The sequence below is a fragment of the Lepisosteus oculatus genome, chromosome 19, assembly GCF_040954835.1.
Source record: "Lepisosteus oculatus isolate fLepOcu1 chromosome 19, fLepOcu1.hap2, whole genome shotgun sequence".
Classification (NCBI taxonomy): domain Eukaryota; kingdom Metazoa; phylum Chordata; class Actinopteri; order Semionotiformes; family Lepisosteidae; genus Lepisosteus; species Lepisosteus oculatus.
Genome location: NC_090714.1, coordinates 7,524,017 through 7,537,975, shown reverse-complemented (window position 1 = coordinate 7,537,975; position 13,959 = coordinate 7,524,017). Strand labels below are relative to the sequence as shown.

General features: G+C 38.9%; 1 protein-coding gene across 1 annotated transcript in view; it reads left to right on the top strand.

Annotated features, from left to right (window-relative positions):
• The window catches only part of LOC102691100 (3-phosphoinositide-dependent protein kinase 1), a 28,333-nt gene extending 17,191 nt beyond the window's left edge, over positions 1 to 11,142 (top strand). Inside the window, exons 5-14 of the mRNA XM_015360047.2 lie at positions 306 to 450; positions 1,074 to 1,171; positions 1,995 to 2,070; positions 2,417 to 2,485; positions 4,272 to 4,368; positions 4,551 to 4,724; positions 5,095 to 5,312; positions 5,745 to 5,802; positions 6,943 to 7,095; positions 9,021 to 11,142. Of these exons, the coding sequence (XP_015215533.1) occupies positions 306 to 450; positions 1,074 to 1,171; positions 1,995 to 2,070; positions 2,417 to 2,485; positions 4,272 to 4,368; positions 4,551 to 4,724; positions 5,095 to 5,312; positions 5,745 to 5,802; positions 6,943 to 7,095; positions 9,021 to 9,134 (1,202 nt within the window). The 3' untranslated portion in view covers positions 9,135 to 11,142. The remainder of the gene's footprint in view (positions 1 to 305; positions 451 to 1,073; positions 1,172 to 1,994; positions 2,071 to 2,416; positions 2,486 to 4,271; positions 4,369 to 4,550; positions 4,725 to 5,094; positions 5,313 to 5,744; positions 5,803 to 6,942; positions 7,096 to 9,020) is intronic.
• The last annotated feature ends 2,817 nt before the right edge of the window (positions 11,143 to 13,959 follow it).

The window sequence follows — 13,959 nt, the reverse complement described above, 5'->3', positions numbered from 1 at the left end:
TTGAAAGAAACTCAGCTCATCTCATCTTGCAGTTAAAATGTTTTTAGTTTCTCATATGTTTGTAATATCTAAAGGTTGTAAATGTTTACGGAGATAGAGGTTCAAAAGTCTCTTTAACATCATATTAGCTGTACTCCACAAACAGCCACTACTATGGAGAGTTAGAGAACTGAATGTTAACGTTTGTCAGCATTATTTCAGAGTCTGCTGACCACTGCCCAATCTAAACAATTCATTTACTATATTCTGTGGGTCTTTAAACTCCTAAATTAAGAAGAGTTTGTCCTTAACTACTATCTCATCAGATTTTGGCCTCAGCTACGCCAAAAACGGAGAGCTGCTTAAATACATTCGCAAAATAGGTTCTTTCGATGAGACCTGTACAAGATTCTATTCAGCTGAAATTGTTAGCGCGCTAGAATATTTACACGCCAAGGGGATTATTCACAGGTAAGGCTTAAATAATGTGCATTTGCTTTGAATGGTAACGTTTAAGTTTGTTCTGCAGGTAATTTCCCAGTGCTGCTCTTGTTTTAAGTGCATGAGAAAAGTAAGTTCTTCACAGTGTTAACTCAAGTTCTTTCTCATTAGCATGTGGCTAAAATCAAGACTTGGCATGGCTTCTTTATTAAGCCTATGAGAAAAGGGCCATATGGTGCATATGGTAGCGAGAATGAGTAGCGCTGGAATGTGCAAGTCCATATGAAGCAACACCACTGTTTTATACACTTGTTAAATGACTGTGTTAAACATAGTTTAAGGCAGCAATATTGACTTCTGGTCTTGGAGGAGCACAGTCAACTAGGGTTTGTAGGCGACTCATAATCTTCAGGAAAGAGCTGGAAGCAGTGTTAATAAAGATCAGTGAAGTGTACCTTTGATCTGAGTTATTAAGTCTTCTAGCGTGGAATGAAAACACTCCTCAAAGACTAGGAGTTAAGTGTTGGTAGTTTAAAGTGACTTCATAGTGGCATCCCTGGTAAACAAAGCTTCTACTAGGTATTTTTCTTGGATCTTTGGTATAAAAAGACACCAGACAGTCAATCCTGCATCACATTGTGTTTTCCATCTAGGGACCTTAAACCAGAAAATATTTTACTGAATGAGGAGATGCACATTCAGATCACGGACTTTGGAACAGCAAAACAGTTATCTTCAGATAGCAAGCAAGGTATGTCTGAATAAATATCTTGATTTTTGTTAGTCTAATTTGATTTTTCTCATTCGGATAATTGTACAAAGCATACTGCTGGGCACCTTAAGTTAAAAGGTGTTAAGTGCCAAGTGGTTGATTGTGTCATTCCATATAACCTCAAACTCTGAAATTCGTAATGGCAAAACAAGGAATCCAACTTGTATTTATGTAGTTTCACAAGACATTTAGTCTAAAATCAAGATTTATTTAGCAAGATTAAGCAGGCAAATAAAAAAGACCATTTTATCTGTGCTTTAATGTTAAATTTACAAAAGTAATAAATGTTTTTCCTCTCACAACACTATACATTTCCTGCATGTAAGATTAGGTTATACTAAATATTGCTCATTAACTCTGACGGGGGCCAGATTAATTATAAACCTTTGGTTTATAAGTATAGCAGTAAAAAAATCAGAATAATAACGTTCCAGGAAGTCAGTTATTTTTTGTGATGCTTTTCTGTTTTGAACTTGCTTAACTATTGAATGGGTCTGAATCTTTTGTTCATTTGTGCATTTGTATGAAAAGTACAATGAATGCAGCTGGTGTTGATTTATTGTGCAAACTGAAATATCGGGGGGAGAGTAGAAACTCAAAATTCAAGCTTTGGAACAAAATAACTGGAGGGGAAACCCTCTTAAACCTGTTTTTCTTTCATCATTAGACACTATCAATTGCTAGTATTGTCGGATGATTTGACTGGTGTTTTTAACTCTTTATACTTTGTTTTTGGTCTTTATATCCTTAAGTAAAAAAAATATTTGAGCTAAACTTTAAAAAGTTGTTTTTTTTTTTGCAGCGAGAGCAAACTCATTTGTAGGAACTGCACAGTATGTTTCCCCAGAACTGCTGACAGAGAAATCTGCCTGCAAGAGGTACTGTGTTCGACTAGCACCACACCTCTTCTTTCTTTCCTTCTTTTCCTACTGGTAAAGTGAAAACCACCAGCAGAACAACAGAATCAAAGGGCCTAAAAATGGAAATTCAAGTTGTGAGGAACACAAATGAAATGTATGATCTGTGAAGTCTATGGTCCTCTCTTAATTTACTGCTTATTTTTTTTAATACTTATTTTGCTAAACTGGACTTAATAAACCTTGAATCAGAAGTAGATGCTGCTTTGGATAATTATCCTAATAAGACAGATGTGGTCTAAACACAAGGATGGTGTTTAGCGCAGTGTGCCTAGTGAATTCATTCAATTCTTCTTGTTTCATTTAGCTCTGACCTTTGGGCCTTAGGTTGTATAATCTACCAGCTGGTGGCTGGACTACCACCATTTAGAGCTGGGTAAGTAAAAACATGTATTTATTTATCTGTACCAAGTAAAATAAACAATTTATCAATACAGAGAAACAATGAAATTGTTGAGTTAGAAGATAATGTTCCTTTTTAATTATTATTATTATATGTATTGCACCAACACAGTGTTTTGTACTGTGTGCTGGCTGTTATTTAGGGAAATAAAAGATTGAAGAATATGTCAAAAACACTTCACAAAATAACAGGAAGCCATGACTGTGGTGTTTCTGACTTGTTTATGTAGAGAGTGTCTGGTGAACTGAAGAAACCCAGTCACATGGCTGGGCTGCCTCATGGTTAAACTGTAACTGACAAATCAACAGGCACTGAAGCACAAACAGAGCCCTTGGAGTGTGAACCCAGTGTGCTCGTTGTGCAGAAGATGTATTGTAAGACGTCTGGCGTAACCTACTGATTCTGTACTAAGCCTCAGCCTGTGTTTTTGTGGCTACGAGAGTATTTTCCCAGTGCTGGAGGGTAGAATAAGGCCTGCGTGTATTTGACTCCCTCTCCTGTTTTTCACCTTGTTTCTGTTCTTAGACCAAGCTAATGTAAGAAATTCCTTTTTTTTTTGTTTTGACAAAACATACCATATTTTGCTGTATAATATAATGCACAGGCATCTAATTACAATGTTGCTTAATGAAATATTTCAGGTGGGTAACTGCGTCAGCATGCATAGTCTGCAAAGGAAAACGTAATAGGTTTATTCCATGATGAAAAGCGAAGAAAACACAACGTTTCGGTTGTCACACCAAAGAAAGCTTCACAGCCGGAACGTTGTTTTCTCTCTTCTCTTTTCAGCACGGAATAAACCTATTACTTGTTCCTTAATGAAATATTTACAGGTCAGAGAATGTCTTAACAGTACAGAGTCTGGAAAACAACAACTTTCTTGTTTTTACTTAGGTGTGGCTGATATTCACTCTTTCTAAACTGAAGGTGTTCTTTTTCTCATACAAAATTGTAATTGTTCCCCAATCAAGAATAGAGGGTTATTAAGAATCTTTAATGAGCCTTACTGCAGTGACCCTCACTCTGTGCCGGGAGGGGTACGGACCGAGCTGTTGGGAGTTGTCTGCTGTTTCTCACAGTGGGACGCTTCTCTCATTGAAAAAGCTACTAGCTGTGCAAGTCACAGGTTTCACTGTTGTGGCCCACTCTGCTCTGGTGGCATTAGGCCAGTTAGTGAAGTAAGGGATTCCCAGGCACAGCAGGTGAATAGCATATTCCAGGCCCCAACCCGTGCTGTCTTGATATAGGGCTTCACTTACACTCCTCATAAAGCAGTATTTTAGCATCATCCCATTCTTTTATAAAGGTACCTTACCTCCATGAGGTGAATTCCATTGTAGTGGACATGCCTATTTTAAAGAAACAAGTAAAGGTTTATTCTATGCTTGAAAGAGAAGAAAAGAAACAACATTTTGGCTGTGGAGCCTTCTTTGGGTGTCAAATTGAATGATTTATGTCAATTTAATGTGCATTTTATGCACATTGTCAACTGAGCTTCGGACCAGATTATTTTTATTGCTGTTAATTTGCTCCTCAGGTCACATCTGTCGATGCAACATGTCCTGTTAGTTGCTGTCTGGGTCTTGGAGCTCTGCTGCACTGCAATGCAATACATAGTTTTTTTTTAATGCACCATGTCCAGACATCTCACGTGTCCTCATCCCCTAAATTACATCCACTGACGTTTTAGAGGGCAGTCATCATATGAGCGGCACTGGAAGCGCTTTGCCAATGAAGACTTTCTTTTTGTCGTTTTCAGGAACGAGTACTTAATATTCCAGAAGATAATAAAATTGGAATATGAATTCCCAGAAAAATTCTTTCCTAAAGCAAAGGATCTCGTAGAACAGCTTTTAGTAAGTATTTTGTACATAAAACGTGTAACTGTCCTTAAGTGTCTATATGTGACTAAATGCACATGTGTTTTTCAAAGAGGAAATAGTGATGTATCTGTTCATTTCCCCAAATACATTTGTAGCTGCTGGCACTTTGAATGATTCCCAGTTCTGGCCATGTCAACCTCCCTGTGTTTCCACAGTCTCTGGATCCCTCCAAGAGGATAGGCTGTGAGGAGATGGGTGGGTATCCACCTCTGAAGGCTCATGCTTTCTTTGAGACCATCTCCTGGGACAACCTGCACCTGCAGACTCCTCCCAAGCTGACCCCTTACTTGCCCGCCATGTCAGAGGACGACGAAGACTGCTATGGAAACGTGAGAGCGTTTAATGTTTTTATCTCTAGTCAGGGCTCTGTGTAAAGAGTTGCTAGCCATGACAGTAAGGGAGCAGGTTTTGGGAATATGTACCTTGGACTGCATGTGAAATGAAAAACCCATTCCCTATATTTCTCAGGAGGCCCTCTTATTCATAATGGGTTCAAATATTATACTCTAATACCAAGCTTTCCATTAGTGCTCCTACTGAATGTCCAGTCCTAATATGCTTCTCTTTTAATCAAAAGTGTTTTTTTTTAATTATTTGTTGTCCTTAAATGGAGGCAGTGGTTAATTCAGAAGGATGAAGCCGCACTGGCTTGTTATTCACCTTTCACTTCCAATGTAATTTCATCTCTCTCATGTCCAGTATGATGACCTCCTCAGCCAGTTCGGCAGCATGCAGGTGGTCCAGTCAAGCCCCTCGCCCTTGCCTTTGGTCCCCGAGTCCTCCCTGCCGCAGAGATCCAGCAGCAACATTGAGCAGTACATCCACGATCTGGACAACAACTCCTTCGAGCTGGATCTGCAGTTCTCCGATGAGGAGAAGCAGCTTCTCCTGCAGAAGCAGACCACTGGAAATCCATGGTATGGACCGCTCTATCTTAAAGCTGACAAGGCACAAGCTGTCCCTGTAGATGACTTCCTGCCTGTGGATAGATCATCCTTATCCAAGAGAGTTTGCCCTCATTGAGAATTATTTGGAAAGTGCTTGTTGCTTGCAGTCTGAGGCTAATCTTGCCATTTTACAAAAGACACGTAGTACAGGAGTACCTAAGAGTTTTTGCCCCATGTTTTGCATGAAAAGCTAATTTTAGCTCCTTTTCAAGTTGCTTAACATTTAGATTTTTAATGTTATACATCCTACTTGAAAAATAATTTGCAGTACAAGACATGTAGCAGCACTGCACCTGATTAAAGGTTTTCGCTTAAGAGTTGGCCAGTTTCACAGTCATCCTAGTTTTGTACATAATTTGATATGAGAAATGTTCTAATGTGCCTACTGTTTGTTTTTCACAGGCACCAATTTGTAGAAAATAATTTAATACTTAAGATGGGTCCAGTGGACAAAAGGAAAGTAAGTAATAACACCTGCAAACTAATGTTTTTTCAAGCATTGTGTTGATAAATACATCTTATCACTTGATTTGTAAATGTACTTTTTAAATTTGTGGCTTTTAATGAAAAATGTTAATGTATGAGTTTTTGTTAGAATTGGTGTAGAAGTTCTAATACCTTGTTAAATGTAATTGTTTCTTTTGCATGCTAATGTCCTGGATAAAATGTATAGGAGAATAGTGCCCTCTGGTGGCAAGATGGAGCTCCTTCTTTGTGCTAGTCGTGGAATACTGCAGAAGTAATTGGAGTTGTACTTCTGGAAGAAAAAGTAAAAACGTCAGTGCAGAAAAACTGTTTTAGCATCACATATAAAGCTGTTATTTTCAGTGTATGATCTTGAAGATGCTAATTATTTGTATTTCAGCTTTACACCGATCATTTAAAAAAATTAATAAGTGAAACAGATGATAAAGGGAACTGCAGCACTATTTTTATATTTCAGGGTTAGAAAGAATAAGCATTGAGTGCATTTCAAACCACAATGAAAGTAATATGTACACAGTAATTTGTAAAACCTGCCATTTACATTACAAAAGAGACAACATTTTCAGTATGCACAGCACCGTGTTCTGTGCTTCAAAACACAGCCTTATTACATTATAGACATTCAAGTGGGTAGCTGTGTCAACTTGAGTAGTCTGCAAAGGAACAAGTAAAGGTTTATTCCATGCTGAAGAGTGAAGAAAATAAATAATTTTTTGTCTGTGGAGCCTTTTTCAGGTGATGAAGAAGGATCCACAGACAAAATATTGTTTTTTCTTTTCAGCATGTGATAAACCTTTACTTGTTCCTTTCCAGCTTATTACATCATATACAATCAGGCTAGTGAATACATCTTTTAATCAAATAGAAATATTGCTCTTGTCTTCAAGATGGTTTTGCTGATAAATGGAACTTGTTCACTCTGCATGCAGATCACATTGGGAACTTTCTTCAGTGAAATATCTGCTACCTGTATTTATTTGCTTATACATCACATTACGTTGGGCATTACAGTGACTAGTGAGCAGGAAGGGCTGCATCATATCACAGTTTGTGGGAACTCTCGTTCTCGCCCGTGGCAAGACTAGGGGTTTATGACAACTCCTCATTTTTGTAGGGACTGTTTGCACGTCGGCGCCAGCTCCTCTTGACTGAAGGACCCCACTTGTACTACGTGGACCCCGTTAACAAAGTGCTGAAGGGAGAAATTCCCTGGTCCCCAGAACTGCGCCCAGAGGCCAAGAACTTCAAAACCTTCTTTGTTCACACAGTAAGTTGGTAGTGTTGACTGTCCAATGTCTGTCAGTATCAGTCTTCCATATTGCTGCCTTTGCAAACGGTATTCATCCGAATTTTAACTTTTGCTTCTAGATACCTAATGCTTCTAGATGCGTAAAACTAATTAAATCATTTTATGACTTTAAAATATACCAGTGGCAAACAAATGAGCAGTGCCTCCATCTTCAAGTTGTTGTTTTATTTAACAAAATGTGTTCTGTATTTAAGAGAACCAAATTGTGTAGGTTTGAAAAAGCAGAAACTTTGTAATTTGCAACACGGAAAATGTTTGGGTTACAATAAACAATTTTGGATTGAGATCAGATCTACAAGGCTAAATTGGCTACGTGACATATTGGGATGAGTTAATGTCTGGAATCAGTGTAAACACCCTGAAGACATTCAGATCTTGGTATTTCTCTGGCTCTGCTCGTTCTGACTTCGGCAACTGTCTCTGTTCAGGCCTGGGCCACTCTTTTCCTGCTGTTAAGGTCCTCCTACTTTGTGATATTCAGTTGTCTTTATTTTGCTTCATTTTGTGCCAATTTAGTATAAGACTGAAATTCTGATGCAGTATTTTAGCTTTGTCTTAACATTAACTTGATATTTTAATATTTTAATACTAAGTGTTATTTAATTTTGTTAAAATTAATAACAATCATCAGAAGACCTGCAAAACTAATTTGCACTGTAAACTGTTGGCAGAAACCAACTGAAAACTCTGACAGTGCAGGCCAAATTCTTGAAGAAAAACTAATAATCGCCTATATTTTAAGTGGTGGTGGACAGTTATCTCATTCCCACCCAAACTGGAATTGCAAGATGTTTATCGACTGGATGCCGCTATAACCGTTGTATGGAGGGAAAGACCTGTAAACGCCATCCCCCAGTACCTGTCTGAGCCAGTTGTGACTTGACAAGCATGAGGGTCTAGTGGAAGAGCAAATTCCAATCTCTGCAAATTTGCAGGCTCCCCGCAGGCCTCAAGTCTCTGTTGTGTTACAAGCCAGGAACATACTGGCTGACTAAAGCCTGACATACCCCTTGCAGCATTATGGCTGTTTGTACACCACTTCCTAAGGAATCAAGGTCTTGTTTTAGCTGATGTGTGATGAGCGTTCTGGCGCACTATGGCTGCCATTGCATCATCCAGGTGGGGCTGCACAATGGTGGTGGTGGAGGGGAGTCCCCATTACCTGTAAAGCGTTTTGAATGAAGTGTTCAGAAAAGCACTATAGAAGTGCAAACAATTATTATTATTATTATTATTATTATTATTATTATTATTATTATTATTATTATTGTTTTGCCCTTGGCATTTCCTGGCTTAAACCAGTGTGGTAAGGACAGTAAGGGTCATCCTGCCCTTCAAGGGAACACTGTTACTGATGGAACCCCTCAAGACCCCCCAGGATTGTAGTCAGCGTTGCCAGTTTTTTTAAGTAAACCTCAGTTTTGATCTAGAGCATGTGTATTATTTTGGGGAGCTGTGATAGTGTGCAAGCATCAAAGGGAGAAGCAGAGATTAATTCCACACTGAACAGAAGAAAAGCAAGGGTATATTGTGGCAGTAAGGCCTTTTCAGGTCTGTGGGGGACTGTTAGCATGAAAAAGGATTCATATACGTTATTACAGCTCATTAATTTATTTGAGTCCTCTCCTTTTCATGAGCTAAACTTGTTATTCTAATTGTCCTAAGCGTATGAAAATGGCTGTGGCCAGCTAATTGCACATTGAGTGCACTGAGCTTTCCCTGCCTAGTCAATTCCACTGAGGCAATATACTGTAATAAGGAAACAAGGCAGTGTACGTAAGGTAACCTAGGCTAGTGGGTCTGTGTTAATTGAAAGGTCAGAGAAAGAAAAGGGAGGGATGCCTGAAAGAGACTAATTGGTTTTTTTTTTTGTATTTTTGCAGCCCAACAGGACGTATTATCTAATGGACCCTAATGGGCATGCGGACAAGTGGTGCAAGAAGATTCAGGAGGTGTGGCGAAAGATTTACCATAAGCACCAAAATGCTGGCATGTAGGTCCAGCTGCAGGAAGGGTCCACTATAGCTCTCACTGTTGCCAGACCTCGCTTCCACATATGACATCTGCCATAGAGCAAAGAAAGCCTTCGCTAGTGCCCTTCATCACAAGAGATAACATCTCCGTAGGAAGGCCAGCTTCTATTTTTTTGTCTCTTTAAAACAAATTAAAACAGAAAAAAATAGACATAAATGGAATTCAGGGTTGCTTTGCTTGTTCTTTGTGCTCTTGCTGAGGTTTCAGATGCATATCGTCATGTGCGAATGAAGATCTTGCTTTCGTGCACATCTCTTTCTCCTGCTACAAAAAAGTTTTAAACCACGTGTGTAAACTGCTTCACTAGGATTGATGTATAAATCCACACGCACACACAGCCAGACAGTGTACAGCAGCCCTGTGATCACACAATTGGGGGGGGGGGGGGGAACGGGGGAGACAGCTTTTTCCTGTGACTGTTTTTTTTTTCAATCTGAACTGTATTTTTTGTCAGGGAGCCTTCAAGAAACTCTTGCTAACATTGTTTTATGTCTGCCTACGTTTTTTTTGCTTACTACGTATCTGCCTTGTGCAGTCCAGTCAGTGACAGCCTAGCTTCATTCTTAAAATAGAACTGATTCCAGGTTTACAGTGGTACTTAATTATAGCATTGATGTCTGTACTCAAGTGTGAGTTCTGAGTAGACTGATGAATTTACTGTCAATAATATAACAGAGGAAGTAGCAAGTACAAAGAGCTTTTTAGTCATTACCTTAATACTTGCTTAACAACCCTGCATGGCCAGTTGTAAATTGCAGACACAATAGTTTTGGGTTTTTTTGTTTAAAAAAAAGCCTTTTGCTTCATCAACCTGTAAAGGTGTGTTGAGAGAGCCGCAGATTAATCACTGACACTAGTATAACTTAAGATCTGTACTGGAGTCATTCGACTGAGTTGACAACCGTAGTTATTAGAAATTGATTATTAGTTGTGTTATGCCATTTAGTGGTATTTATTTTGATTGCAGGACAGCACATATTCTTTGATTAAAAAAAACTTCAGAATGCTGTCCCTCAGTTGAAAAGTAACAGCAATATACAGGTAAAAGACAATGTACAACAGAAACTTTCAGATAAGAATCGCTGCACAACTCTTTCTGAGCATCAGCGCAACCGAACACCGTTGCTGAGAAAAGACGACCTGTTTAGATTTGCACAGTGCCAGGTTTACAGAACGGTAAGTTTCCGCAGTGTGTCCGTGAAGTCTGTCCGAGCCGAGATCAGACATGGCTCGCACTCAGTGTGCACACAGAGTCAGTGCCGTGTTCTTACAGTTACGTCAGTCTGCCACCAGTGACTGTGTGGATTGTGTAGAATCAGCCTCAGACTGTATAATGTAATCAGTGTGTTTGGATGTCAGCAGAAGCTATTCAATCCACATAGCAGTTGAAAATTGCTGTATCTATCTTTAAGGTTAGCAAGTACAGGAAGTGTCTATTTTTCTCCTGCTAGAACTTTTTTTTATCAGGTTGGCGAGAGTCGGTTACTTTGTGTATTTAATACTCTACCTGGTTCGTAGCCGACTAGAACTGTGATGTACAGAAGACGTATTAAAGAATTCTGAAGCAAGTAATGCAATGAAATTAGGATACACACTTTTTGTATTTTTATTCTTGTATAAGGTTATTTGCTGGCTATTGTTTAGCCTCTAGTTCATTCTGTGTTATTTAAATTCTAATATATGAATCATTTTGGATTGAAGTCATGTTCAGGGGCCATGTTGTGTATGTATTGAGATGTAAAGCCTTTGAATGTGAATAATTATTGTAAACTATGATATTTTACAACTTTTTTTTCTTACTTTATTATATAAATTTTCTATTTGGTCAGTGATTTAATCATATTTCTCATAATTTAATGAATCTGCTCTTCTCATTCTGATTATTTGTGCTCTAGGTGTAGTTGTTGAATGATACATTTTCCACGTAATGCTTGGTAGTCCTATAATAAAGCATGTAGGGTTTTAGGCATACCATGTTAATGTGTCTTGTTTTTTTTTCTCTTGTACTCTTTTCTGTAAAGTGTCTTCTCACTGATCATCTTTGGAAAATCCGGAATTCTTTAATACTTAATTCTCAGAATGCAACTAATATAAGGAAATGTACAAAGTGGGAGCTTAAAAAAGAGCAGATAGGGGAAAATCACATAGGTTTGTAAGATCCAGAGAGGCTCCTGGCCATAAAAGGACAATTTAGATTAATTAATATAATAGAGTTCTGTCTGTTTGTCCTCTGTCAGCTTTTGTAAAACTGATTTTTTGGCTGCAGTTTTTTTATGCCTGAAGATTATGCAAATTTTATGCAACTCACAGCTGGCAACCCACTGAAGCTCTGCAGGTGTGAGCATAGTCAGTACCTGGATGGGAGACCTCCTGGGAAAAACTAAGGTTGCTGCTGTTAGAGGGGCCAGTAGAGGGTGCTCACCCTGTGGTCTATGTGGGTCCTAATGCCCCAGTATAGTGATAGGGACACTATACTGTAAACATGTGCCATCTTTCGGATGAGATTTAAAACCGAGGTCCAGACTCTCTGTGGTCATTTAACATCCCAGGGTGTTTCTCTAAAAGAGAAGGGGTGTAACACCGGTGTCCTGGCCAAATTTCCCATTGGTCCTTCCCAATCATGGCCTCCTCATAAACCCAATCTATGAATTGGCTTCTTTACTCCGTTCTCCTCACCACTAATAGCTGATGTGTGGTGAGCATTCTGGTGCACTGTGGCTGCTGTTGCATCATCCAGGTGGGGCTGCACATTGGTGGTGGTGGTGGAGGGGAGTCTCCATTACCTGTAAAGTGCTTTGAGTGAAGTGTCCAGATAAGCGCTATATCAGTGTAAGCAATTATTATTATTATAAGATTAATAGTCACTTGGGAGTCACTGAGAAGGAGTGACTCGGTAGCACTGTAATGTCAGTCTCATCAAAGAACACAGACAGACTTAACTACATCACACTACCAAACTAGGTGTAGGTGTGTGCACTATTACCCCTTGGATGCATCTATGACAGTTTCAGAACCAGTTTTTGTCTGAAACCCCCAATGTGGTGTTACATGCATTTGGTGTGCAAGTTTAAAATGCTTTTATCTGGATAGTGCAAGTATTTAGAGAAAGATAAAGTATTACATTACACCACACCCTAAACAGGGATACCATCCAACTTGTGCAGTTCTCTGTCCCATAGAGAATTAACTGGAGAATAACACATGAAAAATCCTATGAAAAACACTGGACATTTGTAGTAACTGTCAGTGTGCAATTTAAAATACTACCTTGAAGGGGTCAGTAGAAGCTGTGATACATTAAGTTTAAATTTTTGTATCGGTCAATAAGTGTTGGTTACAGAATAGTTTACAACAAATTGCTATGCAGCGCTTTGTATAACACATTTTTACGGTTCTAATAGGCCACTTGGAATAAAGACTGAAAATGTGGATACTTTATAAATAGACTTCCTAGGTCAAGTGCCATAAGTCACCTTGACATTGGTTCTCATGGAGTATCTCATTGAGAGTCGACCATAGACTATCAAACCTTCATATAAGATCGTGGTCCTCTGTGGTCTGTTAACATAGGTTCTCATCACCATGGCGGTCCACATCAGAGGAATGGAAAAGGATCACCCATGATCCTCCATGAAGTCAAAGTATCCAAGATGACACATTGTGACTTGATATAGCCAGTTGGGTTTCTGGCTTTACATGTGTGGTAAGTTTAGAAAAAAAGAGCATGGAGCAATACACTACATGATTCATCAAAACCAGGGTGCATTCTGGGCAAGTGTCTCAGAGCAGAGGATGAATTCCATAGAGCATTATAGAGGCCAGTGCCGTGTCCCAATGGTGAAAGATAGCTGTTCTGAGACTACATAGAGGCTTAACTCGTCCATCAGGTTGGTCGGTACTGGAGCAACTAGAATAACGAAGATGACTGGGAAAGTCATTGAAGACCAATCACTGCATTATAAAGGAAAGGCTTCACGTTTTTATGGTTAGATTTTAATTTGCATGCCTAATTCGGCTTGTATTTGTCTTAATTCCAAATGCAAATTAAAATTGACTTTTGATGTAATTGGCAAATCGTAAAATACCAGTAGCTGTGTAGGCATCTGTGTTTTCAGAAAGTGCACGACTGGCTTTAATTTTGATCTCGGTATCTGTCTAGAATTTGCAATTTCCTTTTTGGTCAGGTGCCCTGGTTACTTCCTACCTCCAAAAGATGTACACGTGATTAGCTTTTCTAACCTGCTTCTTTCTCTTAAGAACATAAGAATGGTTACAAATAAGAAGAGGCCATTCAGACCATCTTCCCCATTTGATAGTAGTTCATTTATCCCGGGACCTCATCTCCCCGTTCCTTGAAGGAAATCTAAATATCGGCTTTAACAACATGGCTGTGGCTGGGTAGCTGGTTCCATACTGCCACAACTCTTTGGTAAGAGCAGTGCATTCTGTTCTTGGTTTTAAATGCATTTCTACAGTGTTTTAAATAAATGAAAGAAACTTGCTTATCAAGAGGAGAAGCTTCCTCACAGAGAGGGCAGAGAGTGTTTTGAGATGTTGTACTAAACAAGCACACACACTAAATAGGTGCAGTTATGACCAAGTGACATTATAAGCCCTTTGGATAAAAGGAGGAGTTCTTTAGTTTAAATGGGTGCAAACGTAAGTCACTTTTTATATTACAAAAATTGTCATTTTGAAATGAGTAGCTAAACCGATTCCAACACGTTTAAACAGAAATATGTAGACTTTTTATGCATCTAATGCAGTTCAGCCATTGAATTCATCGCT